At 38.8% G+C, this 27,889-nt stretch overlaps 1 protein-coding gene and 1 pseudogene across 1 annotated transcript; both read left to right on the top strand.

The window, feature by feature from the left end:
* LOC109948117 (wall-associated receptor kinase-like 9) lies at window positions 3,543–5,536 on the top strand. Its single transcript, XM_020560051.1, has 2 exons — window positions 3,543–3,555; window positions 4,326–5,536. The coding sequence occupies exons 1-2, from the start codon at window positions 3,543–3,545 to the stop codon at window positions 5,534–5,536; spliced, it is 1,224 nt and encodes a 407-aa protein (XP_020415640.1).
* Window positions 14,245–27,655, top strand: LOC18782886 (annotated as a pseudogene).

The following is a 27,889-nucleotide window of genomic DNA, read 5'->3' as shown; positions in this document are numbered from 1 at the left end:
ATCAAGGCACAAGATGATGTGCGGACAACTCAAAATAATGGAGTTTATTTACTTGCACATACCATGCAAGTGCTAGTGCCAAGGATAAAAACCCAATTCTCTCAAATATGGGTTTCTATGGTGTCATTCAAGAAATTTGGGACCTTGACTACCAAAAGTTTACAATCCCAGTCTTTAGGTGTGATTGGATAGATAGTTCTGGTCTTGTAGTCGACGAACTTGGATTTACCCTTGTAGATTTGAGTAAAATTGGACATAGGAATGACCAATTTGTTTTGGCTTCTCAAGTCAAACAAATATTTTTTGTTGACGACCCGATGCATCGTGGTTGGTCGGTAGTGTTATCAATGCCTAATAGAGAATATAATGATGTTATTGGTGATGAAGTCTTAGGTGATGTGATAATTGAGTGTGAGCCATTTACTAGAGGGATGCCAAATGTTGACACATTTGATGAACTGGTGGGTGAGTTAGGCGGTCAAAATATTCGAGATGGGTGTGAAGATATATGGATTGAATGATGCTTATGTAATTGGCAGTGTATGACATTAATTTTGTAATATATTGTAATGTGATTTCTTCACTTTCTACGTTCAAATAAAACACGACGTTATTGTGAACTAGTTATTCAGCATATTTACCGACGTCTTAAAGCAACGTAACAATGAAGAACCACGACGCAATTGTGAAGCAATTATTCAGGATATCACGTCGGGGAAGGATTAAGAACCGCCATGTAATTCAAAATAACACGACTCCAATCCCATAATATCGACGTCTAAAAAACGAGATATATAATCTGAACGTTAAAAAATACGACGTCATCATACATTTTCCACGTTGCAAGTTCTTTTATAAACGAAGAGGAACGAAATGAATTCCGACGGAAATTCATTATAACCGCCGTCTAATAACAATTAAACGACGTTATTTGTAATACGGCTCTCATCATAATCAACGCCATCTATATGTTCTGTAATACGGCTCTCATTTATTTGGAACCGACGTTGTTTAGAAGTTCAACGTCGTCTATATTATTAAGTGCGTCGTGAGTAATGATGATAGATATAAATACAACGTCGACTATATAAATTCCACCGACGTTGTTTCGCATTTCAACGTCAACTGTATAAATACATACGTCGTAAATAATGACACTGACAACTATTTTCACGTCATCTTTTTTAGAAAAATCGAAGTGAAAAATTTATTTCACGACGGTTGTTTGTAAATAAGAGACGTAGTATATTTCAATAACGTCGTCTTCTCATGTATTTAAAGACGTCATATTTTTTCTTGTCGTGTAAATTATATTTAACGGCGTAAAATTTTAGTTGTCGTCGTTGTATGTATATCTTGCGGCCTTTTTCTTTTAACATGTGTCATATTTTTCCTTTTTAACGACGGTGATTTGTTTGAGTTGGTCGTCTATTCTCATCCTCGACTATTTTCTAGAACTTTAGCAGACTAAACACGTCTGTTTTTATTGTTTTCCGACGTTGTTTTATTTAACAACGTCTAATATTTATCGTCGTTGTGTGTTTTTGAAAATATGACGTATAAATTTTGTAATACGACTCTCATATATTTGTAACCGACGTTGTTTCGTTTTTCAACGTCTACTCAATAAATACATACGTCGTAAATAATGACACTGACAACTATTTCCACGTCATCTTTTATCGAAAAATCGAAGTGGAAAATTAATTTTACGACGGCTGTTTTTATATATGCGACGTAGTAGGTATCAATAACGTCGTCTTCTAATGTATTTAAAGACGTCAAATTTTTTATTGTCGTGAAAATGATATTTAACGGCGTCGTTGTTTTATTTCCGTCGTTGTATGTCTATCTTGCGGCCTTGTTCTCTTAATATGTGTCATATTTTTCCTTTTTAACGACGGTTTTTTTAGAGAGTTGGTCGTCTATTCTCATCCTCGACTGCTTTTTTAGATCTTTTTGCAGTACAAAGACGTCGTTTTGTATTTGTTGATGACGTTGTATATTTTAACAACGACGGTGATTTAGCGTCGTGGTATATGAGGCAAAAGATGACGGTGGATTCCACGACCATTGAAAAATCGAATACACGACGGTGATTTACCGTCGTCTTTTTGCTTTTTTGTAGCAGTGTAATTTATTAAAAATACAAATCGAAAAAAAAGTCTATACACCTCATATTGCCATTTGACAAAGAATATAGGAGTTCATACTTACAGCCTACAGGAGAAGAAGGGAAATATTTTTCATAGCAAATTAAGGTGCAGGTTCACGTGCACATGTATACATACACAAATATATATATATATATATGTGTGTGTGTGTATATATTAGCAAACAAACAAGTAGGTAGATAAGAGATAGGAGAGGAACAATGCAATTGCAAAGCAGTTCAAATAATTAATCAAAAACGTCTACATACGTCATACTGTCATTTGACTGAGAATGTAGGAGTTCATACTAAGCATGGAAATATTTTCCATAACAAATGGTGCAGGTTCACGTGCATATATATATATATATCAGTCATTTAAGGGACACCCTTTAGGGTTCCCTCTAAATTTTTTTTCAACGATCCAAACTATCTATTTTTTAAGTCTACATTCATAGATCATCCTTGCAAAAAATTAGACAAATCGGAAACCATTTCGACATGCAAATGTGTCCTACAAAATCAATGAACACGGTGCTTCAAGAAAGTACTAAAATTTCAATAATTCAATTGAGTAGTCACATAATATCGGGTTCAAATGATTTTTTGTAGAGATTAGCAAAATAAAATATGGAGTGGGCCTGACAAAAATGTCTCTTATTTGAGGAATCCTTCAATCAAAGCTCCATATATAGCTTCTATTGAGGGATTCCTCAAATAAGCTTATTTGAGGGATACCCCTTATAGGCCCCACTCCGGATTGTATTTCACTAATTCAAACCATCTATTTTGTATATACTCATTCAAAGATCATCTCTACAAAAAATCACTTGAATCAGATATTATTTGACCACTCAATTGAGTTATTGAAATTTTAGTATTTTCTTGAAGCACCGTGGTCATTGATTTTGTAAGACACAATTGGATGTCGAAACGGGTTCCGATTTGTCTAATTTTTTGTAAGGATGATCTATGAATGAATACCTAAAAAATAGATGGTTTGGATTATTGGGAAAAAAATTGTAGGATACCCTAAAGGGCGTCCCTCAAATAAAATTATTTGAGGGATCCCTCAATAGAAGGGGACTGTATATATATATATATATTATATAGATGGACCAATTTAAAAATAGTTATGGCATTTATGAGTCTCTAAACTAGAGAGTATGATTGGCGTTCAAATTTTATAGAGAGCTCCTAAAATAGTTTTTGTATGTTTTAGCTAAATTTTAACTAAAAAATAGAGAGCATGATTGTAGATGCTCGACGGTAAACCTTTGGAAAACAAAAGGTAGTTTTTGTGATGCATTAATGACATTGTTTTAAAAGAAAGTAAAATGTCACATGATAAAAGAAAAGAAGTTATAATCTCTGTACTATTGGCTGAAACATGAAAGCAAATGGTAACTTTAATGTTCTCTAATTACTTTAATTTTAAATATATATCGCATATGAAAACCCGTCGTGGTCATATTATTGTTTGTTCCATGAATCATGATTTATGAATATGATAATAGTATCATCCCATTTTTACTGGGTTAGACCTAGGATAATAAGTTAGATCTAGGATATTCGTGTAATTGTTGAACCCACGAATGTATTTTAACTTCCTTACTACGTACAATTTTATTTTTCTTCTTGTTATTTCCTCCTTATCAATAAAATGCTGTCATTTTTTCTCAAAAAAAGAAAAAAAAGAAAAAAAGAAGAAGCATATTTCATGAATAAAGTTATGGGGAGACAACTATTAGGAACAAATCAACTTTTAAGAAATTACCAGATTTCTTGATTTAGTCTTTGCAGCTAATTATTTATTAAAATTTGGTAATTAAGAACAAATCAAGCATTAATTTGGTCCACATTAGTTTTTTCTTTTATGGAATACTTCTTCATTCATGGCGTGGGGATAGGGGGATGGAAATAAATCGGATATCCAAGGACAATCCACAACCCAAATAAATATTATAACTTTATAAATCACAGAGCCCAAGGTTCTTGACTAAGAAAATAGAGCCCAAGGCACAACTCTCTGCCCAAGTGTCGAGGAATTTTAGACATAATCTCCTTTGTATACTGCCATCAACCACTTATTTTATTTTATTTTATAGGCACAAGACATAAACTTGGCTTGCAATTTGTGATCATTTATCATTTTACTGAGTTATATATGCAGGTCTTGGTGGGGGTCTTGGACTGTTAGTTTTGATTGTCGGTGCTTGGTTGGGATACAGATTCCTAAAGAAACACCATACCATGAAACGCAGGGAGATGTTCTTCAAGCGAAATGGTGGATTATTATTAGAGAAACAATTGTCGTCAGGTGAAGTTAATGTTGAGAAAATCAAGCTATTCAAATCAAAGGAGTTGGAGAAGTCCACTGACAATTTCAATACTGATAGAATTCTTGGCCAGGGAGGCCAAGGTACTGTTTACAAAGGCATGCTGACTGATGGAAGAATTGTTGCTGTGAAAAAATCTAAAATAGTGGACGAAAGCCAACTTTCAGATTTCATCAATGAGGTTGTCATTCTTTCACAAATCAACCACAGAAATGTGGTTCAACTATTGGGTTGTTGTTTGGAGACGGAGGTTCCCATTTTGGTTTATGAATTTATACCTAACGGAGACCTTTCCCAGTATATCCATGAGAAGAATGAGGATTTCCCACTTACATGGGAAGTTCGCTTACGAATTTCCTTGGAAGTTGCAGGAGCTCTTTCCTACTTACATGCTTCAGCTGCCTTTCCCATTTATCACAGAGACATCAAGTCTACCAACATACTCTTGGACGCAAAATACAGAGCAAAAGTTGCTGACTTCGGAACTTCAAGATCAGTTGCCATTGACCAAACTCACCTCACCACACTTGTACACGGTACATTTGGTTACTTGGACCCCGAATACTTTCAATCAAGCCAATTTACAGAGAAAAGTGACGTGTATAGCTTTGGAGTTGTCCTTGTTGAGCTCTTGAGAGGGCAAAAACCAATTTCTTTTAGAAGGTCACAAGAAGAAGGCAAAAGTCTTGCCACATACTTCATTACTTCGATGCAGTTAGATCGCCTGTTCGAAATTCTTGATGCTGAAGTTGTAAAAGGAGGGTCTAAAGCAGATATCATATTAGTTGCTAACCTTGCAAGCAGATGTTTGAATTTGAGTGGAAGAAAGCGCCCTACAATGAGAGAGGTCACGGCAGAGCTGGAGGGGATTCAAATGTCAGAAAAAACTTCTAATGGTGGACAAAACTACGAAGAGGTTGAATATGTTAGGACTGACCCAATTGAGCCTTGGGATGTTGCTTCAAGTTCAATGGGAACAGGGCCAGGTTTGGATGGTGGTCCTTCTTCATCATTACATGAAATTTCACTATTACCTTACTGCTAAAATATGAAAACTATGAGAGAATATTTGTTTGTGGGGATTTTCTGTGTATTCTTCTCCTTGTAGGAGGTCATATTTATAATACAACGAAACCTGAATGGGCAAGTAAATAATAAATTCCTAAATCTATTTGCAGTAGGAAATCAAGAATTAAAGTAAATCAATTACAATTATAATAGGAATTCTTGGTGTGTAAGGAAAGTAAGTCAATATCCACAAGTCACGCCAACACTTCCCCTCACGTTGGTGCATAGATGTCGCCAATGCCCAACTAATCTAGTGAATTGTGGAATGCTTTACTGGAAATCGCCTTTGTCAAAATATCCGCCAATTGATCCTCGGATTTCACAAAAGGAAACTGAAACACTTTAGCCTCAAGCTTTTGTTTGATGAAGTGTCGATCCACCTCAACATGTTTAGTACGATCATGCTGAACCGGATTCTGTGCAATGGCTATAGCAGCCTTATTGTCACAAAAGAGATTCATTGTGGATGTAGGTTTATACCCAAGTTCAGTAAGCAACTTTCTTAACCAAAGAAGTTCACAAATCCCTTTAGTCATGACTCTGAACTCGGCTTCTGCACTGGATAAAGCTACTACATTCTGTTTCTTGCTTCTCCATGTCACCAAATTACCTCACACGAATGTGAAGTAACCCGATGTGGATTTTCTATCTGTTACATTACCTGCCCAATCTGCATCTGAATAACCATCAATATTTAGGTGACCATGCTTTGAGAACATAAGTCTTTTTCCAGGTGCAGACTTCAAATATCTAAGGATCCGAAGAACTGCATTCATATGGTCTTCACTTGGAGAGTGCATAAATTGACTGACAACGCTCACCGCATAAGCAATGTCTGGTCGAGTATGTGACAAATAGATCAATCTTCCCACTAACCTTTGGTATCTTTCTTTGTTAGTTGGAACTTGATCTGGATATTCTCCAAGATGATGATTTTGAACAATAGGAGTGTCCGCGGGTTTACAATTTAGCATTCCTGTGTCCGTCAACAAGTCTAAGACATATTTCCTTTGAGAAAGAAATATGCCTTGCTGCGATCGAGCCACCTCAATTCCCAAGAAATACTTGAGTCCACCTAGATCCTTCATCTCAAACTCCGTAGCCAGATAGCCTTGTAGCTGTGATATTTCCTGTTTATCATTCCCAGTAATAATCATATCATCAACATAGATTATTAATGCTGTTACCTTCCCTTTTCGATGTTTCAAGAACAGAGTATGATCTTAGTTGCACTGTTTGAAACCATTGTTCTTCATTGCCATGGTGAACCGTCCAAACCATGCACGTGGTGACTGTTTCAATCCATACAATGCTTTTCGTAACCTGCAAACTGTTCCAGTCTGAGTAGTATTATATCCAGGAGGAATGTCCATGTACACCTCCTCCGTGAGTTCGCCATGTAGAAAAGCATTCTTTACATCAAACTGGTGTAGTGGCCAATCCAAATTAGCTGCAAGGGACAATAAGACTCTGACGGTGTTTAACTTTGCAACTGGAGCAAAGGTTTCTTCATAGTCTATACCATAAGTCTGTGTGTCCCCTTTTGCCACAAGTCTTGCCTTGTATCGCTCGATAGATCCATCTGCATTGTGTTTTATAGTAAACACCCATCTACATCCGATAGTCTTTTTTCCTCGGGGTATAGTCTCCAATGTCCAAGTCTGATTTTTCTCAAGGGCTTTCATCTCCTCTTTTATAGCTTGGACCCACTTAGGATCTTTCAATGCTTCAGAGACCTTGGTTGGAATATGGATAGCAGACAACTGATGCACAAAAGCCTTGAGTGGTTCAGACAGCTTCTCAGTGGATACATGATTTGCAATTGGATACTTGGATGTCTTGCCAATATCAGGTGAATAACGGTTTGGTGGCTTCCCACGATTTCGCCTGAAAGGTAATTGATATCCAATAGTTTTATTATCTAAATGCACAAGTCTAGTAGGAGTAGTTACCTCAAGGATATTCTCAGGAGATTGGTCTGTTGGTACTGTTGAGTTAGAGGGGGGTCTTCATCTTGTTGTTCTGTATTGTCTGTAGGTGTGAGACTTGGATCAGAAATATCTTCGCATGGATCAGGTGGGTCAGGCAATTGATCGCTATAAATGGGTGATTGGTCGCTTTTCGACAGAGAGTAATCTCGTGCTCCAGACTCGGAATGATCAATCATTTCTGTACTTTTATTTCATCAGTAACAATTATATTAATCTATATATATATACCTTGGGACAAGCTTTCAAGAAAAATGATAAAAGAAAAGAAGTTCTAATCTCTGTACTATTGGCTGAAACATGAAAGCAAATGGTAACTTTAATGTTCTCTAATTACTTTAATTTTTAATATATATAGCATATGAAAACCCGTCGTGGTCGTATTATTGTTTGTTCTATGAATCATGATTTATGAATATGATAATAGTATCGTCCCATTTTTACTGGTTTTTTTTGTTTAAAAATGTTTGAGAACTTTTACATGTCAACCATCTCTAGAAAAATTATTGGATCCACCATTGTCTACGCCTTCCTTAATTATCACTTGTGTTTTTAATTTATTTAAAGTTTTATCCTAGCTAATATAGAAGGTTAAGACTTGAGAATGATCATTTACTTTGCTAATTCCAAATATTCCAAGCTTCCAGCTACAGAATTGCTGTCCAAGACAATGAACTAGAGAGAGAAGAGGAAGATTTGTCCAGTTCCTACTAGAATTGCTGTCCAAGACACTGAACAAATATTTTTTTAATATAACACGCATTTTTTTTCCCTAGCTCCTGTTATAGAGAACTGAGACTGATGGGGATGAGCCTTACAGAATTTAAAACTCAAATTTTGTTTCCTAGTGTTCCAAGTCCTTTCTCCAAATAGACTGAGACTGATGGGGATGAGCCTTACAGAACTCAACTCATTGATCTTCGTGACGCAACCTAAAGATTATGCAAGGAGCTATGAATTTTTAAAGTCACAATAAATAATAAGATATTGTTCTAAAACCAAAAGAAAATTTACCTCAGATGCTTTCAAATAATGGTGATGAATTTCTTCTTTTGAATGCTTTTACGGTGCTGATGATTTCAACTTTGGCGATTAACAGGAAAAAAGACAATGGTGAAAGGTGCATGCGATGAAACTTTCTTTCAACACAACACAACCAACAAAAATAAGATCAAATAACTTTGAACCTTCTCCTTTTATTTTATTTTTATCCATACTAATTATTATGTGAGCAAAAATATAACGAGTACATGTACAGATGCAGCAACTACACCGCCTATAGCAAAGCCTAACGAGTACTAGTAATACTAGGACTACTTTCGACTATAACTGCTGCAATGTTGGTATTGACTGTTGCCAGGCTAGTATTCCTTCAAATATGAGTAGTTTCAGTATTGAGATACAAACATTAGCAGGAGATGCAGCTGATATCAAAAGGATGGTTGCAAGTAAGCATTTCTGGCTGAAAAAAATTGGACTCAGAATAATTTGTCAAACTTTGGAGGTCACGTCAAGGATTTGGACAGCGTTCTGGTGGTGCTGCACTACACTGGACCTTAACCTTAGAGAAGCTAGATAGTTCGTTAATCAAATTGTTTGAAAACTTCACAAGCAGAAACACACGGCTTCATAACGACTCAATAACACCCTATTGCTCTATATATGATGATGATGATGATGATGATAATTCCACTTCTCCGTCGTACCGACTGATGGAACAATATATTGTTGCTGTAAAAAAGTCTAGAAATGTGGATGAAAGTCAACTTTCAGATTTCATCAATGAGGTGGTGATTCTTTCACAAATCTACCACAGGAATGTGGTTCAACTACTGGGTTGCTGTTTAGAGACCGAAGCTCCCGTTTTGGTTTAGGAATTTATACAAAATGGAACACTTTCACAGTATATACTTGAGCAGAATGAGGAGTTTCCACTTACATGGGAAATTCTCTTACGCATTGCCATGGAGATTTCAGGAGCCCTTTCCTATTTACATGCATCAGCTTCCTCTCCTATTTACCACAGAGACATCAAGTCTACCAACATACTCATGGATGAAAAATACAGAGTAAACGTTGCTGACTTTGGGACTTCAAGATCAGTTGCCATTGACCAAACTCACTTGACGACAGGGCAAAAACCAATCAAGCCAATTTACGGATAAAAGTGATGTTTATGTTAATCTGAACTAGACTTTTATAGCTTAACACTAACCTTGGTCTGACATCTTGGCTGTAGAGGATCTTCTTCTCTATGCAACACTTTAATGCTATTTCTCTAGATGGGTACCGGTGTGTTGAGCGTGAATTTTTCACAAAAAAAAGGGGGGTGGCTACCCATTTAAAATAAAATGCCAGCCATAAACTTGTATTTGAATGGGATTGAAATATTCCTCCCTACAAGTTTATCAAAGAATATAAGTGGTTGCCAAGTATCAAACACTGAAACATAAGCATCCCAGCTAAGAAGTGGCTATTCACTTCAACTCAAATTCCTCACATCGAAGCCTATAAAAAGGGCTAGATGGCTGGGAGAAAGGGGGAGGCTTCAGAAAAAAGAAAAAAAAGAAAAAAAAAGAGGGCTCGCAAGGCCACAAAGGCAGAGAAGAACAGCCAAAAGGCTGGAGAGGAAATAGAAGCAATCAAAGATGCATATGCAACAAAGCTCCTCTCTTGAGGTCCTCCATGTTGGGTGGCAATCCTTTAATCAATCAAATGAATGGCAATCCGTGTGGGGTGGCAACCCTTGAATCAAATTTCTTGGATGCAAATCCATGGGTGAGTAATCCCGAAACCATTTGGGTGCAAAGTACGTCATTGAGTATTAAACCCTGAAAATAAATTTGGGTATTGAACCCTAAAAATAAAGTCTGGGATATTTCACTCTCAATCAGGCTTGGGTTTTGCATCCCGAAAAATATTGGATACAAAATTCATCATGACTGTGCAACCCTTAAATCAAATTTATTGGATGATAAGTCCATGTTGGGTGGCAAGCCTCAAATCAAATTTCTTGGATAACAAATTTATTTTGGTGGAGACCCATAAATCAAATATTGGGTATTTAACCCACGAGAATAAAGCTCACTCAAGACTCAACAAGAAAGTTTTTGGGTATTCAACTCACAAGAAATGGATGGGGTGTTCGACCCACTGTTTGGTGATCCTAGAAAAAAATGGAAAAGGAAGCCTATAAACAAAAAAAAAGCAAGTAGAAGAAAATTTACAGTCGTGGGCTCCATGGTGTTGTGCCTTTGCGCCATTCCCAAATATGACACTCTCAAAATCAAGCAACAATGAGAAGAGTCAATAAGATTCTGTCACGCCCCAGACTGGACTCGGGGTCGGTGGTACTCCGCGCCCAGTATGTGAGAAAGTAAAATAAAATAAAAAGAAGTCGAAACATAGGTTTAAAATAAACTTCCTTTATAAAAATAGCTTCAAAATCTTACAACTTTACAATTAATAAATAAAGCTCTATCATTCTCATCTAATTCTGCCTCAACTGGTTTAGTCCTTATCTTGCCCACTAATTCATCTGAAAAATTAAAACAGGGTAAGGGGTGAGCAACCACCGCTCAGTAGGGACATGAGACCTTACCACAGTAGATTGATATAACTAAATTAAGTGACATGCAATCATACAACCAAATATCACATTATTAATAATAATGCAAGAACGAATGCTCTTCATCTACTCCCGTTAATTCATATAATTGGACAAGCAGACCCGCACGTCCCATACCATGCTTATACCATTTGGTCCCGAATGCCCATTTTATATTAACTAACACCCTTTCAATCATTCCATAATTCCCCTTTTGTTAGTCATCTTGTTTAACTCCCTGTCACTAGTCCCGAATCACCCAATAAAAACCATGTGCACTGTGGGATTCCTGAGACCTGGTACCTGCCAAGTTAGACTCAACTACACAAAAGAGTATTTTCATTACCCTCTTTTCCACCATTATTTTCTTAACCCAACAACTCCAACCAATTTCCATGACATGATATAATTATGCCTTTCACATATCACATATATCTCACAACAATGTAACCATTTAAAACATCACCAATGTATATATAATTACACCAACATTATTATTCAAATAGTTCACAATATGTAAACATCCGATGTCAAGAACATTATACAATATCAAGAACATCCATTATAATAGCACACATAATATAGAGTTCACGAAATTTAATTATATCAATCTCTGCAAAAGGCCCCCAAGAAACCCCTACCTTGATTCCAATATTTTTACAACGTAAGATAACTCTACAATCCAACATCTTGAGTTCCTCCAAAGTCTTTCTTATTCTACCAACACTTTCTAATATTTTTCCTCCTCTTTCTTCTCTCTATCACTTTCTTGTTCTATCATGCACTACCATGCATGTCCTAAAAATAAGTTAAGGAAATGGTTCCTATTTATAGTACAATAAGAGTCGGCTAAAGATGAGATAGAAGGGGAAAGTCCGCACATCAAGTAGGTGGCGTCAATTGGCATGTGCATATGACTGTAATACTGCCAGCTATAAGAAATTATAGCAGGAGGTGTTCAAAGCTAAGCAAACTCAAGACATACAGATGACAACTCACAAGGTGATAGTGCTCCTTGCTTGGCTATAAAAGAAATGGACATGTATCACTAATATCAATCAAAGTTGATTACTACAACTTTAAACTTAGCCACCGAGTATTGATAACATGCAGGAGTTGCAACGAAAATAAAACATATTTAGATATTTATTTAAAGTATATATTTATTAATGATAATATTTATGAAAGTATAACATGTAATTTTTATATGTACATATATATATATATATATATATAGTTCATCGACAAATGCTCAAAAGCATGATGGTTTGAGATGCTCCATTCCTTGTAAAACATATTTTGCTGTACAAAATTAAAAAAAAAAGTATTTGGCTGCACACCAAATAAAAGATAAGGTAAAGGCAACGTCAGCAGTTTTAAAGACAAGGCACAAGAAGTCCAGGACTTGTTGACTCCAACGTTACTAATTGTATGTCAAAGAAAGTAAGGACTACAGGGTCATCATATAAGACCCAAGAAGAAAGATTGTAAGCCATGAGACACTACTTGCCGCACAAAGTATCGAAAAGTATCAGTGAGCGGTTAAAGAGGCTCAACAAAATGCTTGTGGCATTCCGGTCTATTTGCCTCGATGTTTCCATGAATCGAAGTAGCAAGAGTTTTCTCAAAAAACATGACAACGAAGCCCCAATAAAGAAAAAGAGATGGGGGTAAATCGTTGTGGCTGTTCTAAGAACCAAAGAGCAATCTCAAGCCTCTCAAACCTTACTGTCAGCACCAATATCAAATTATGAAGTGTTTAAGGTACAGTCGAAAGGCTAAAAAGATATCAGTCCAAAGTGAGGCCGTTCAAAGATCACTAGTCTAATTCCACACTCAAGTCAAGATATGAGTGAGGGTATGCAGTAGGCCTGAACCCGCAAGGAGTTCATGCGGCCTTGCTCTTCCAAATTCCGCTGCCGGGTCATGCTTCGAGCATCAAGCTCATTCCCAAAAGATACCAAGGGAGCATAAATATGGCTTAATGAGTTTGCTCATCACAAAAGCCCATTAATCTCAAATCCTTCAAATCATGCATGGATACAAATGCATGAGTCAATGATCAAATTAAATTAGTGGGTTCATCAAAATTGCCCATTAGTTTTCTTTGATATTGACAATGAAAAAATGGTACAAAACCATTCCAAATTTTCTCATGGTCATCTACCCTTGCAAATTTTAATGAGATTAAATTCAAATCTCTCAAATACAAATTCTCAATTAGTGGGCCACACTTACCCATTAATTCTCAATTTTTCTCATGGGTCATTTACCTATGAAAATCTTAAAATCTCAAAATTGTCTGAAAGACACAAATTCTAAATTAGTGGGCCACACTTAACCCATTAATTTCTAAATTTGGAACTACGTTGGTTTGATCCCGTTAAAAGTATGTAGGCAGTCTAGCATCCTAATAGACGCAACCACAACCAAATTTGAATCCCTGGTTTATCCTAACCAAATTCGCCAAAACACTTTCCAAGTGCAAATGTCAATTTTAGAAAATTAGTGGGTTAATCAAAATTGCTCATTATTTTTCTTGGACATTGACAATAAGAAAAATGGTACAAAACCATCCAATTTTTTTCATGGGTCATCTACCCATGCAAATTTCAATGAGATTAAATTCAAATCCCTCAAATACAAATTCTCAATTAGTGGGCCACACTTATCCATTAATTTCCAATTTTTCCCATGGGTCATCTACCTATGAAAATTTCAACATCTCCAAATTGTCTCAAAGACACAAATTCTTAATTAGTGGGTTGTAACACCCTGACCCCAAATTTAACCCTCATTTAATTATTTAATTATTTAAGGGTATTTTAGTCATATTTTTAACCGGAGAGAGTTTGGGACCGCGACTTGTATTTTTAGATAGGTCGTACCGAGACGAGTTCATAGACACGTAGTGGGCTCGAATCGGAGTTGTAACGAGAGAGATATGGTCAAAAGAAACCCAGTGGCACAATCGTAAATATTTCGAAATGGGATTTTTATAAAAACTCAGATTTTTCTCTCTCTCTCTCTCTCTCTCTCTCGCGACCTCTCTCTCTCTCCCGTCGGCTCTCTCCCTCTCTCTCCTCGTATCTCCGGCCACCGATCACGGCTGTGGGCGGGGCCGGTACCAAAACGACCGGGACGACGTCCTCTTCCTTCTCCGACATTTCCCCGCCGGCGACGCGGCCTGTGCTGGCCGGAAAATGCAGAAAACTGCCGGTTTCCAGTCGAAACTTCAAGCTCCTCGATCTCCTTCGTTTCTCAACCAAATCGTTCGAGTAAGGTATGGTTTCTCAGCTATTTTTCATGCTCTAACTGATGGTTGGCTGGGTTTTGATCGATTTTACCTCTAAATCACTCGATTTTCGAATTGAAAATCTGCCGAACTTCGGCCGCCGTGATCGGCCATTTCCGGCCACTTTTTGGGGTAGGTCCAAGAACAAAAGTGGCTCCAAATAGGGTGTTATACCTAGGGTAGGAGTTTGGAGCCGTGGTTTTAAGATTTTCCCGGCGAAGCGTTATCGCTTTGGGCACCCACGCGCTGCCAGCGCGTGCGGCGGCGCGTGGCACTGTAGAAAAAGTAGCGATGTGTTCCGATGAGATCCTTAGGTTGTCACGAGTGCGTAGGATTTCGCGGATCTCAATTCGGACGTCGTTTGACTATCGAACGGATATTCGCATATTACGCGTTATCCGAGTTCGATAGGTTGGGACCGTTGGATGGTCCCAAATTTAATATATGTTGATCTAGGTATTTCTAGGATCGTGTAGGATTTCACGGATCGTGAATCGGAGCCCCGGATGTTCCGAATAATAATTTTAAAGTTTATATTTTATATTAATTGTCAGATCGTGCGATCGTGAATAATCCGACCGTCCGATCTGAACCAAACTCGCAGGACAAGTGTCCTATACCTGGTAGAACCCATAGGGACTTCCGGATCGGAAATTGGAGGTCGTGGGTTCCGCAGGCCCGTTTGACCAGGGTTAGAGTAGTTTGACCCTTGGTTGACCGTGAGCTACCCGGAGTAATCTCACCTCTCCAGGGGAGATTATCGGGTGCTAGGCTATTGTGGAGGGTTACACAATATTAGAATTAATTTATATAATTATAAACATATATGGTTGTACAAGGGTACAACAGAGTCTAGAATGTCAGTTTGGAGTGCTATACGCACTACTTTAGGTACCTCCTCGGATTTTGGATTCGCTACAAGCACCATCAAGTGAAAGTTAGGTCCCGCGTGGCGTTTGTTATCCGGCGTTGGGACAGACCCCATACGTGGCGTTGGTTGTATCGGCGTATGGGGAGATTTGCAATATGATGTTCAGGTCTCACGTGGCGTAGGTTATCCGGCGTTGAGACAGGCCCCGTACGTGGCGTTGGTTGTACCGGCGTACGGGGAGATTATGTGATATGATGTTGAGGTCCCGCGTGGCGTAGGTTATCCGGCGTTGGGACAGGCCCCATACGTGGCGTTGGTTGTACCGGCGTATGGGGAGTTATGTGATATGATGTGCAGGTCTCACGTGGCGTAGGTTATCCGGCGTTGAGACAGACCCCATACGTGGCGTTGGTTGTACCGGCGTATGGGGAGATATAATGATAGTATGGCATGGTCGCACGTGGCGTAGGTTATCCGGCGTGTTGACAGGCCCCATACGTGGCGTTGGTTGTACCGGCGTATGGGGAGAATATGTGAAATGCAGAGAAAGGAAATAAGGTATCACCGATGTGCGGAATTGGGTTTTAGGGAAGAACTACGTGTGGCTTGATCCCTCAAGGAGGGTACGTAGGCAGCCTAAGGTTATTAGGCGCAGCCGCAGACTAAATATTAGTCATATTTGGTATTTGAATTGTTTGGTAATCGGTTAAGAATTATTGGAAGGCCGAAGGCAATTTGTGTGAATTGCATGAAAATATATTGTGCATGCTGCCCGTTGGTGATATTAAATGCGTTTTTATGCAGGTTGAAATTTTGGGAAATGTCTAATTTATAGGGGAGACTCTGCCGAAATTTCGGCAGGAAGTCTCGGTCTTTAGTGATTGGGTCTGACATCGGAGTGATGTCAGGAATTCCAAAGGGTTTGTCTTGGGTTTTGAGAAAATTCGGGGCGGGTCCTTAAATGGGTCACATTTACCCATTAATTTCCAAATCAATTTGGAACTACATCGGTTTGCTCCTATTAAGGGTATGTAGGCAGTCTAGCATCTTAATAGACACAACCGCAACCAAATTTGAATCACTGGTTACATCAACCAAATTCCCACAAATCAAATATCCATCTTCACACAAATGAATTCCGAACTACGTTGGTTTGATCCCATCAAGGGTACGTAGGCAGTCTAGCATCTCAATAGACGGAACAGCAACCAAATTTGAATCCTTGGTTTATTCTTAACCAAATTCACCCTAAACACACATCAAAATCGAATTCCTGGTATATATATATTGACTGGAATATTTGTGAAGTATGTATTATTCATGGAACATGAGAACTTCAATGTTGGGGTATCTGAGGGATAGATGTACCACACGGGGACATAGGGCAGTGAGGCCAATAGGGGTCACGTGGTTGGTTACATGCTATGAAGGATAACCAAGATATGAAGGGATGATGTGATATGATCTGGATTGGTGTATCTTTTCATGATATTTTCTAGAGTGTGTAAAACGGCATTGCTTGACTGACATATTACATAATGTACTCACTGAGCAGTGGTTGCTCATCCCTCACCATGTTTAATTTTTCAGATGAATTAGTTGGCAAGACAAGGACTAAACTAGTTGAGGCTGAATTAGATGAGAGTGATAGAGCTTTATTTCTTTATTGTAAAGCTGTATGATTTTGGATCTATTTTTATAAGAGAAATTTATTTTAAACTCATGTTTCAGCTTCTTTTTATTTTATTTTACTTTTCTCACGTACTGGGAGGGTGACATTATATGCAATCTAATTTCAAAGACCAACTTTGTCATTTGAGGAATTTTAAAAAAAAAATTATAGCTGGATCAGGAGAAACACGTTACCAAAAGATAAGTACCCTTCAATTTGTCCTGGTCCTTTTTTTCCCCCATCGTGAAGACTAAGTTGCAAAGAAAATTTTCATTTGAGAATCTTTTACTTTTCAATTTCATCATTTTGATTACATATATTGGGTTGGATAATAATCAATTGGCATTGCAAACTCCACAGTCCCTTTTTGAGTAAGAAAGCAAGTTGTATGTGGTGGATCCTTCTTAGCAAACAACAACTTGGAAACAGAGGAAGAAACAGAGAAGAAACAGAGGAGGAAACAGAGGGAATGATTCCGGCCCAAGCATTTTCTGTTGGTAATTTTATCCACACAAGATAACAGATCCCTATGGCAACACCCTCTGCCTAAGGGTCAAGAGGAATTTTAGACAAACTCTTTTGTATATTGCCATCAACAGTTTATTTTATTTTATTTTATGGGCACAAGACATAAACTTGGTTTGCAATTTGTGATCATTTATCATTTTACTGAGTTATATACGCAGGTCTTGGTGCGGGTCTTGGACTGTTACTTTTGCTTATCGGTGCATGGCTGGGATACAGATTCCTAAAGAAAAGCCATACCATGAAACGCAGGGAGATGTTCTTCAAACGAAATGGTGGATTATTATTAAAGAAACAATTGTCGTCCGGTGAAGTTAATGTTGAGAAAATCAAGCTATTCAAATCAAAGGAGTTGGAGAAGTCCACTGACAATTTCAATATTGATAGAATTCTTGGCCAGGGAGGCCAAGGCACTGTTTATAAAGGCATGCTGACGGATGGAAGAATTGTTGCTGTGAAAAAATCTAAAATAGTGGACGAAAGCCAACTTTCAGATTTCATCAATGAGGTTGTCATTCTTTCACAAATCAACCACAGAAATGTCGTTCAACTATTGGGTTGCTGTTTAGAGACGGAGGTTCCCATTTTGGTTTATGAATTTATACCTAATGGAAACCTTTCCCAGTATATCCATGAGCAGAATGAGGAGTTTCTGTTGGCGTGACTTGTGGATATTGATTTACTTTCCTTACACACCAAGAATTTCTATTATAATTGTAATTGATTTACTTTAATTCTTGATTTCCTACTGTAAATAGATTTAGGAATTTATTATTTACTTGCCCATTCAGGTTTCATTGTATTATAAATATGACCTCCTACAAGGAGAAGAATATACAGAAAATTTCCACAAACAAATATTCTCTCATAGTTTTCATATTTTAGCATGGTATCGGAGCGGCGATCTTGGAATTGCTGACTCTAGTTTCAAACCCCCGCCGCCGCTATGGGGGTTGATGATTTTTTTCAACCCTCATGGAGGTAGCACCACCGACTCCTTCTCTCATTCTCAACCAACCATTGTTGAGTTGAGTGCCCAGATGGCTCCGCCCCTACAGATGCAGACTTTGACCCCGAACCCGATCCAGAATCAGGATCCTCTTTTGACGACCCCGACCCCGACCCCGACTATGATGACGACGACGACGACCCCGACCCCGACCCCCACTCCGATGATGACCCCAACCCCGAATTTGTCTCTGATTCAGACCCCGATCCCAATTTCGACTCCGACTCCGGCCCCGACTCAGGCTCAGATTCCGATCTAAATTCTTACTCAACTTGTATCCTATGCATCTTCCATTGCACAGATTATGACTTCTAGACTAACGACCCAGACACATGGACCAAATTGCGCATATTGTGGTGATCCGAGACACAGACTTGTTTTAAATCGCATGGCTACCCCGATTGGTGGGCTACTCTTACAGATCGAGGACAATGCAATATGAACAGTAATGGTACTGGTTATGGATTCCATACTTCCAATAAGATTGATTCCAAGAGCTGGATAATTGATTCTGGTGCAACTGATCATATGACGTTTGACCCTGATGATTTTCTGAATACTACCCAACCTCGACGAACCTGTATTGCAAATGCCAATGGTGTTACTTATCCTGTGACAGGGGCTGGCACTGTTGCACTCTCATCCTCTCTCACCCTGTCTAATACTTTACTTGTTCCATCTTTATCCACTAAATTGTTGTCAGTTAGTCAGTTTACTGAACAATTGAATTGTTGTGTACTCATTTACCCGAGTTTTTGTTTGCTTCAAGATATTCACACTAAGGAGATTCTTGGTCGTGGTACTAAGAGAGGGGGGCTATATTATGTCGATGACTTCAGTCCCGGCGTGGCTAATAGTGTGACACATCCCTTTGATAGCAAACAAAAGCAAATCTGGTTGTGGCATCGTCGATTGGGACATCCGTCTTTTAGTTATATGAAGCATCTTATACCAGATTTATTTTCAGGTTTCAAAGACTCCGACTTCACATGTGATACTTGTATTTTGGCCAAGAGTCACCGGGTTCCCTACCCGTTGAGTACGAACAAGTGTACTACTCCATTTACGTTAATTCACTCTGATGTCTGGGGACCTTCGCCTATCACTGCTCCTTCTGGTGTTCGATGGTTTGTCACATTCATCGATGATTGTACACGAATGACATGGCTTTATTTGCTGAAGAATAAAAACGAAGTGTTTTCCCGTTTCAGTCCTTCCACAAACAGATGAAAACTCAGTTTAATGCTCAAATCCAGATTCTTCGCTCAGACAATGGTGGAGAATTTGTCAATCATGACTTTCAGACTTACTTCCAACAATATGGAATTATTCATGAGACAACTTGTCCTCAAACACCACAACAAAATGGTGTTGCTGAACGAAAGAATCGACATCTTCTTGAAACCGCCCGAGCACTTTTGATTGGCGCTCATGTTCCTCGCCATCACTAGGATGATGCTATTGTCACTGCAGTTCACCTGATCAACCGCATGCCTTCTGGTGTATTGACCTTTAAAACTCCCTTACAGGTGCTTGCGCAACACCGACCTCTGCTCTCTGTTTTGGTACTCACACCCCGAATCTTTGGATGTGTGGCTTTCGTTCATCTCCACAAAAATCAACGTAGCAAACTTGATCCCTGTGCGCTTCGTTGTGTTTTTGTGGGTTATGCCACTCATCAGAAAGGTTATCGCTATCACCCTCCTACCCAACGAACCTATGTCACTTTGGATGTGACCTTTTTGAAATCTGAGCTGTTCTTTCATGACCCATCATCCAATTCTGCACTTCAGGGGGAGATACGAAGTGAAGAGCAGAATTGGAGCAACTTGGAAAACAAAGAAATTCTCCTATATACAGAAATGATTGATCATCCCGAGTCTGGAGCACGAGATTACTCTCTGTTGAAAAGCGACCAATCGCCCATTCATAGCGATCAATTGCCTGACCCACCTGATCCATGCGAAGATATTTCTGATCCAAGTCTCACACCTACAGACAATACAGAACAACAAGATGAAGACCCCCTTCTAACTCAACAGTACCAACAGACCAATCTCCTGAGAATATCCTTGAGGTAACTACTCCTACTAGACTTGTGCATTTAGATGATAAAACTATTGGATATCAATTACCTTTCAGGCAAAATCGTGGGAAGCCACCAAACCGTTATTCACCTGATATTGGCAAGACATCCAAGTATCTAATTGCAAATCATGTATCCACTGAGAAGCTGTCTGAACCACTCAAGGCTTTTGTGCATCAGTTGTCTGCTATCCATATTCCAACCAAGGTTTCTGAAGCATTGAAAGATCCTAAGTGGTTCCAAGCTATAAAAGAGGAGATGAAAGCTCTTGAGAAAAATCAGACTTGGACATTGGAGACTATACCACGAGGAAAAAAGACTATCGGATGTAGATAGGTGTTTACTATAAAACACAATGCAGATGGATCTATCGAGCCATACAAGGCAAGACTTGTGGCAAAAGGGTACACACAGACCTATGATATAGACTATGAAGAAAATTTTGCACCAGTTGCAAAGTTAAACACCGTCAGAGTCTTATTGTCCCTTGCAGCTAATTTGGATTGGCCACTACACCAGTTTGATGTAAAGAATGCTTTTCTACATGGCGAACTCACAGAGGAGGTGTACATGGACATTCCTCTTAGATATAATACTACTTAGACTGGAACAGTTTGCAGGTTACGAAAAGCATTGTATGGATTGAAACAGTCACCACTGTTGATTATTGCCTCAAACCAATAGTCAAAAGTGATGATTAATTGGCTTTTACAATAGTCAAAAGTGATGGCAAATTGACAAGTTGCAATGTGAATGCATTAATTGGCTTTTACAATAGTCAAAAGTGATTGACAAGTTGCAATGGGAATGCATTAATTAGCTTTCAGAAATGGTGGTAGGCTATTGTTGACTTGCCTAACCTTTGGCTTCTTTGAGAAGCCACTTCCTTTGGCTATAAATTGGAAGCAAATGGTTTCATTTGGTGAACCCAACCAAGTGTTGAGTAGAAGAGAAAAATAGCAAGAAAGGCATTTTGCCAAAGAGAGAAACAAATTCTCTCTAGTTGTTCTTTGCTTTGTATCATTGTTTTCTCTTCCTTTGTGAGTGTGTAAGGTTGGGTGTATTTGGGTCTTTGGGAAATTGAGTGGTAAACACTATTGTATATCCCCATTGATTATAGAGGAATACTCCGTCGTCTCCAAACTGGATGTAGGCAATTGCCGAACCAGTATAAATCTTGGTGTTCTTCCTGTTGTAATTTTCTGTTCAATTATTCAATTTTTTTTTCTCCTGCCAGTAGTTGTTTATTTTTCACTCACAGTTGGTTGACACTTCCGCACAACAAGTGGTATCAGAGCTCCAGGTTTTCGACTGGGGTCTCGTAGGAGTGAAAAATTTGCTGGTGCTACAGTACTGTGAACAGTACCCCCGTGAATAGTGCTCTGCTACAGTCCCATGAATAGTACCAGGCAGATTTGATGGCTGGAGAAAAAGACGAAGTTTTGAAGGAGAAGGAGTCGGCATTGTCGTCGTCGGCACCTACATCCAATAGACATCCAATTGCCACGACAAGGTTAGAGGTTGATAAATTCAATGGCTCTAATAATTTTGGTATGTGGCAATGTGAAGTTATGGATGTGTTGTATCAACAAGAGCTGGATATGGTTCTGGAGGATAAACCCGAAGATATTGATGACAAGCAGTGGACGCGAATTAATCTCCATGCTTGTGCCACTATTCGATCATTCCTTGATAAAGAGTTGAAATACCCGTATATGAAGGAAACTTCTGCTAAGAAGTTATGGATGAAATTGGAGGAGAAGTATATGACCAAGAGCGCAGAAAATCGGCTCTTCTTGAAGAAACGACTCTTCCGATTTCAATATCGTTTAGGTATTTCTATGCATGAACACCTCAATTATTATAATAAAATACTGGCTGATTTAGCAAATCTTGATGTGATAATTCCTGACGAGGATAAGACACTATGTTTGTTAAATTCATTGCCTGATGATTATGATCATTTGAAAACTACTTTGTTGTATGGAAAATCCGAGGTGAAACTGGATGAGGTGTCCAGATGAGAAGAAATTTGTTGTAAGCAGAGATGTGACTTTTGATGAGGCTGCTATGGTAAATCAGAACAAGCATGAAGGTGAAATTGAAGCAACTAAGACCATGAGTAGTTCAAAGCAGGTGGAGTTACTGAAAACTCCAGTTGTTCCAGTAAGGTCTGATACTACAGACACTAGTCCTACAGTTGATTATGATGATGAGGACAACGATGATGAAGAGGAGGCACCTACCCAAGAGCCTCCACAGCAACAAGATTCTATTGCAACCAGAAGATCGAGAAGGGAAATTCGAAAGCCTGCTCGGTTTACTGATATTGTGGCATATGCACTTCCCGTTATTGAAGATGATATTCCATCCGCCTACAAAGAAGCTGTCAGAAGTTCAGAGAGCTTGGAGTGGAAGAAATCTATGGATGAGGAGATGAAGTCTCTTCATAAAAATGAGACTTGGAAGCTGGTTCAGTTACTAAAGGGGAAGAAAGCAATTGGTTGCAAATGGGTTTATGCCAAAAAGATGGAATCTTTGAGAAAAGACAATGTAAGATTCAAAGCCAGATTGGTAGCTAAAGGCTATGCTCAGAAGGAAGGCATTGACTACAATGAGGTATTTTCTCCTGTAGTAAAACATTCCTCTATTCGTATTCTGTTGGCTTTGGTTGCACAGTTTGACCTTGAGTTGGCTCAACTTGATGTCAAGACTGCATTCTTACATGGTGATTTGGAGGAAGAAATTTATATGTCTCAGCCAGAAGGTTTTAAAGTTGCTGGAAAAGAAAATTGGGTTTGCAAATTGCAAAAATCATTGTACGGCTTGAAGCAGTCTCCAAGACAATGGTACAAGCGATTTGATCGGTTTATGATCGGGTATAAATACACAAGGAGTCATTATGACCATTGTGTATACTTTCGCAAACTACAAGATGGAACCTTCATCTATCTGCTTTTATATGTTGATGATATGCTTATAGCATGTAAAAGCAAAGTGGAGATTGAAAGGTTGAAGACTCAACTGAGTAATGAATTTGAGATGAAGGACCTGGGAGAAGCTCGGAAGATACTGGGTATGGAAATTGAAAGAGACAGAGCGAAGGGCAAGATTAGTCTGTGTCAAAAGCAGTATTTGAAGAAGGTACTACAACGTTTTGGGATGAATGAAAATTCAAAGCCGGTTAGTACACCTCTTGCCCCTCATTTCAAACTTAGTGCTTCTATGTCTCCTAAAACTGGTGAAGAGAGTCATTACATGGCTCAAATTCCATATGCAAGTGCTGTTTGTAGTTTGATGTATGCTATGGTGTGTACAAGGCCTGATATTTCACAAGCTGTTAGTATTGTCAGTAGATATATGCATAATCCAGGAAAAGGGCATTGGCAAGCTGTGAAATGGATTCTGCGATATATTCTGGGTACTGTAGGTGTTGGTTTATTGTTTCAGCAAGATAAAGTTACTGGTCAATGTGTTGTTGGATATGTGGATTCTGATTACGCAGGAGATTTGGACAAGCGTAGGTCCACTACAGGTTTTGTATTCACTATTGCTGGAGGTCCAGTGAGTTGGAGGTCGATTCTGCAATCTACAGTTGCTTTGTCGACTACTGAGGCAGAATACATGGCGGTAACAGAAGCTATAAAGGAAGCCATCTGGCTTAAAGGGTTGCTTGATGACTTGGGGGTCCAACAAGACCATGTGGATGTTCATTGTGACAGTCAGAGTGCTATTTATTTAGCAAAGAATCAAGTTCATCATGCACGTACAAAACACATTGACGTAAGGTTCCATTTTGTTCGTGAGATTATTGAAGAGGGATATATTCTTCTTCAGAAGATTGGGACTGCTGACAATCCTGCGGATATGTTGACAAAGCCAGTTTCGTTGCTCAAGTTTAAGCACTGCTTAGACTTAATTGGCATTTGTAAAATTTGTTGATTGCCCCATAGGGGATTGGGAGACGACTATTGGGAGTTCTACTTCGAGGGTTTGAGCCAAGGTGGAGATTGTTGATTATTGCCTCAAACCAATAGTCAAAAGTGATGATTAATTGGCTTTTACAATAGTCAAAAGTGATGGCAAATTGACAAGTTGCAATGTGAATGCATTAATTGGCTTTTACAATAGTCAAAAGTGATTGACAAGTTGCAATGGGAATGTATTAATTAGCTTTCAGAAATGGTGGTAGGCTATTGTTGACTTGCCTAACCTTTGGCTTCTTTGAGAAGCCACTTCCTTTGGCTATAAATTGGAAGCAAATGGTTTCATTTGGTGAACCCAACCAAGTGTTGAGTAGAAGAGAAAAATAGCAAGAAAGGCATTTTGCCAAAGAGAGAAACAAATTCTCTCTAGTTGTTCTTTGCTTTGTATCATTGTTTTCTCTTCCTTTGTGAGTGTGTAAGGTTGGGTGTATTTGGGTCTTTGGGAAATTGAGTGGTAAACACTATTGTATATCCCCATTGATTATAGAGGAATACTCCGTCGTCTCCAAACTGGATGTAGGCAATTGCCGAACCAGTATAAATCTTGGTGTTCTTCTTGTTGTAATTTTCTGTTCAATTATTCAATTTTTTTTTCTCCTGCCAGTAGTTGTTTATTTTTCACTCACAGTTGGTTGACGCTTCCGCACAACAACCACGTGCATGGTTTGGACGGTTCACCATGGCAATGAAGAACAATGGTTTCAAACAGTGCAACTCAGATCATACTCTATTCTTGAAACATCGAAAAGGGAAGGTAACAGCATTAATAATCTATGTTGATGATATGATTATTACTGGGAATGATAAACAAGAAATATCACAGCTACAAGACTATCTGGCTACGGAGTTTGAGATAAAGGATCTAGGTGGACTCAAGTATTTCTTGGGAATTGAGGTGGCTCGATCGCAGCAAGGCATATTTCTCTCTCAAAGGAAATATGTCTTGGACTTGTTGACAGACACAGGAATGCTAGATTGTAAACCTACGGACACTCCTATTGTTCAGAATCATCATCTTGGAGAATATCTGGATCAAGTTCCAACTAACAAAGAAAGATACCAAAGGTTAGTAGGAAGATTGATCTATTTGTCACATACTCGACCAGACATTGCTTATGCGGTGAGCGTTGTCAGTCAATTTATGCACTCTCCAAGTGAAGACCACATGAATGCAGTTCTTCGGATACTTAGATATTTGAAGTCTGCACCTGGAAAAGGACTTATGTTCTCAAAGCATGGTCATCTAAATATTGATGGTTATTCAGATGCAGATTGGGCAGGTAATGTAACACATAGAAAATCCACATCGGGTTACTTCACATTCGTGGGAGGTAATTTAGTGACATGGAGGAGCAAGAAACAGAATGTAGTAGCTTTATCCAGTGCAGAAGCCGAGTTCAGAGGCATGACTAAAGGGATTTGTGAACTTCTTTGGTTAAGAAAGTTGCTTATTGAACTCGGGTATAAACCTACATCCACAATGAATCTCTTTTGTGACAACAAGGCTGCTATAGCCATTGCACAGAATCCGGTTCAGCATGATCGTACTAAACATGTTGAGGTGGATCGACACTTCATCAAACAGAAGTTTGAGGCTAAAGTGTTTCAGTTTCCTTTTGTGAAATCCGAGGATCAATTGGCAGATATTTTGACAAAGGCGATTTCCAGTAAAGCATTCCACAATTCACTGGATCAGTTGGGCATTGGCGACATCTATGCACCAACGTGAGGGGGAGTGTTGGCGTGACTTGTGGATGTTGACTTACTTTCCTTACACACCAAGAATTCCTATTATAATTGTAATTGATTTACTTTAATTCTTGATTTCCTACTGTAAATAGATTTAGGAATTTATTATTTACTTGCCCATTCAGGTTTCGTTGTATTATAAATATGACCTCCTACAAGGAGAAGAATATACAGAAAATTTCCACAAACAAATATTCTCTCATAGTTTTCATATTTTAGCAGTGTCCACTTACATGGGAAGTTCACTTACGAATTGCCATGGAAATTGCAGGAGCTCTTTCCTACTTACATGCTTCAGCTGCCTTTCCCATTTTTCATAGAGACATCAAGTCTACCAACATACTCTTGGATGCAAAATACAAGGTAAAAGTAGCTGACTTCGGAACTTCAAGATCTGTTGCCAATGCCATTGACCTAACTCACCTCACCACACTTGTACACGGCACATTTGGTGTCACATCCCTGGATCGGCTCCGTCATAGTACGATATTATCCACTTTGGGCCCCTCTCTCTGCCCTCACGGTTTTGTTTCTGGGAACTCATGAGCAACTTCCCAGTGGGTCACCCATTCTGAGATTGCTCTAGCCCAAACTCGTTTAACTTCGGAGTTCCTATGACTCCGAAGCCAATGAGCTCCCAAAAGGCCTTGTGCTCGATGGAGGAGAACATGTACATATAAGGCACGTCACCCCCTCTCTGTTGGTTGATGTGGGATGTTACATTTGGTTACTTGGACCCCGAATACTTTCAATCAAGCCAATTTACGGAGAAAAGTGACGTGTATAGCTTTGGAGTTGTCCTTGTTGAGCTCTTGATAGGGCAAAAACCAATTTCTTTTAGAAGGTCACAAGAAGATCTGCAAAAGTCTTGCCACATACTTCATTACTTCGATGCAGTTAGATCGCCTGTTCGAAATTCTTGATGCTGAAGTTGTAAAAGAAGGGTCTAAAGCGGATATCATATTAGTTGCTAACCTTGCAAGAAGATGTTTGAATTTGAGTGGAAGAAAGCGCCCTACAATGAGAGAGGTCACGGCAAAGCTGGAGGGGATTCAAATGTCAGAAAAAAAACTTCTAATGGTGGACAAAACTATGAAGAGGTTGAATATGTTAGGACTGGCTCAATTGAGCCTTGGGATGTTGCTTCAAGTTCAACGGGAACAGGCCCAGTTTTGGATGGTGGTCCTTCTTCATCATTACATGAAATTCCGCTATTACCTTACAAGTCATGGTGAACATTAATTGTAATATTGTAATGCATGTTCCATATATGTTATGTGTTGCTCCTTTTCTGAACTTTTCCGGTCAGAATGTGAGTACCACTACTACGTTTTACCCTTTGCGCAACGATATTTTGTGTGACAAATAATTTTCGTCGCACAAGAAATCCTTGCGCGACCAAAAAATGCATGTGTAGCACAGACTATTGCTAAACTTGCGCGACGACACATATCGTCGCTTATGATTACTTAGCGCGACAGTACTGGTTATCGTTGCGTAAAGTTAGCTGGAAAAACTCGGGGTTATTTTTATTGGCGCCAA

The sequence above is a fragment of the Prunus persica genome, chromosome G3 (genome assembly GCF_000346465.2).
Source record: "Prunus persica cultivar Lovell chromosome G3, Prunus_persica_NCBIv2, whole genome shotgun sequence".
Lineage (NCBI taxonomy): Eukaryota > Viridiplantae > Streptophyta > Magnoliopsida > Rosales > Rosaceae > Prunus > Prunus persica.
This window is presented reverse-complemented; position numbering and strand designations above follow the sequence as displayed.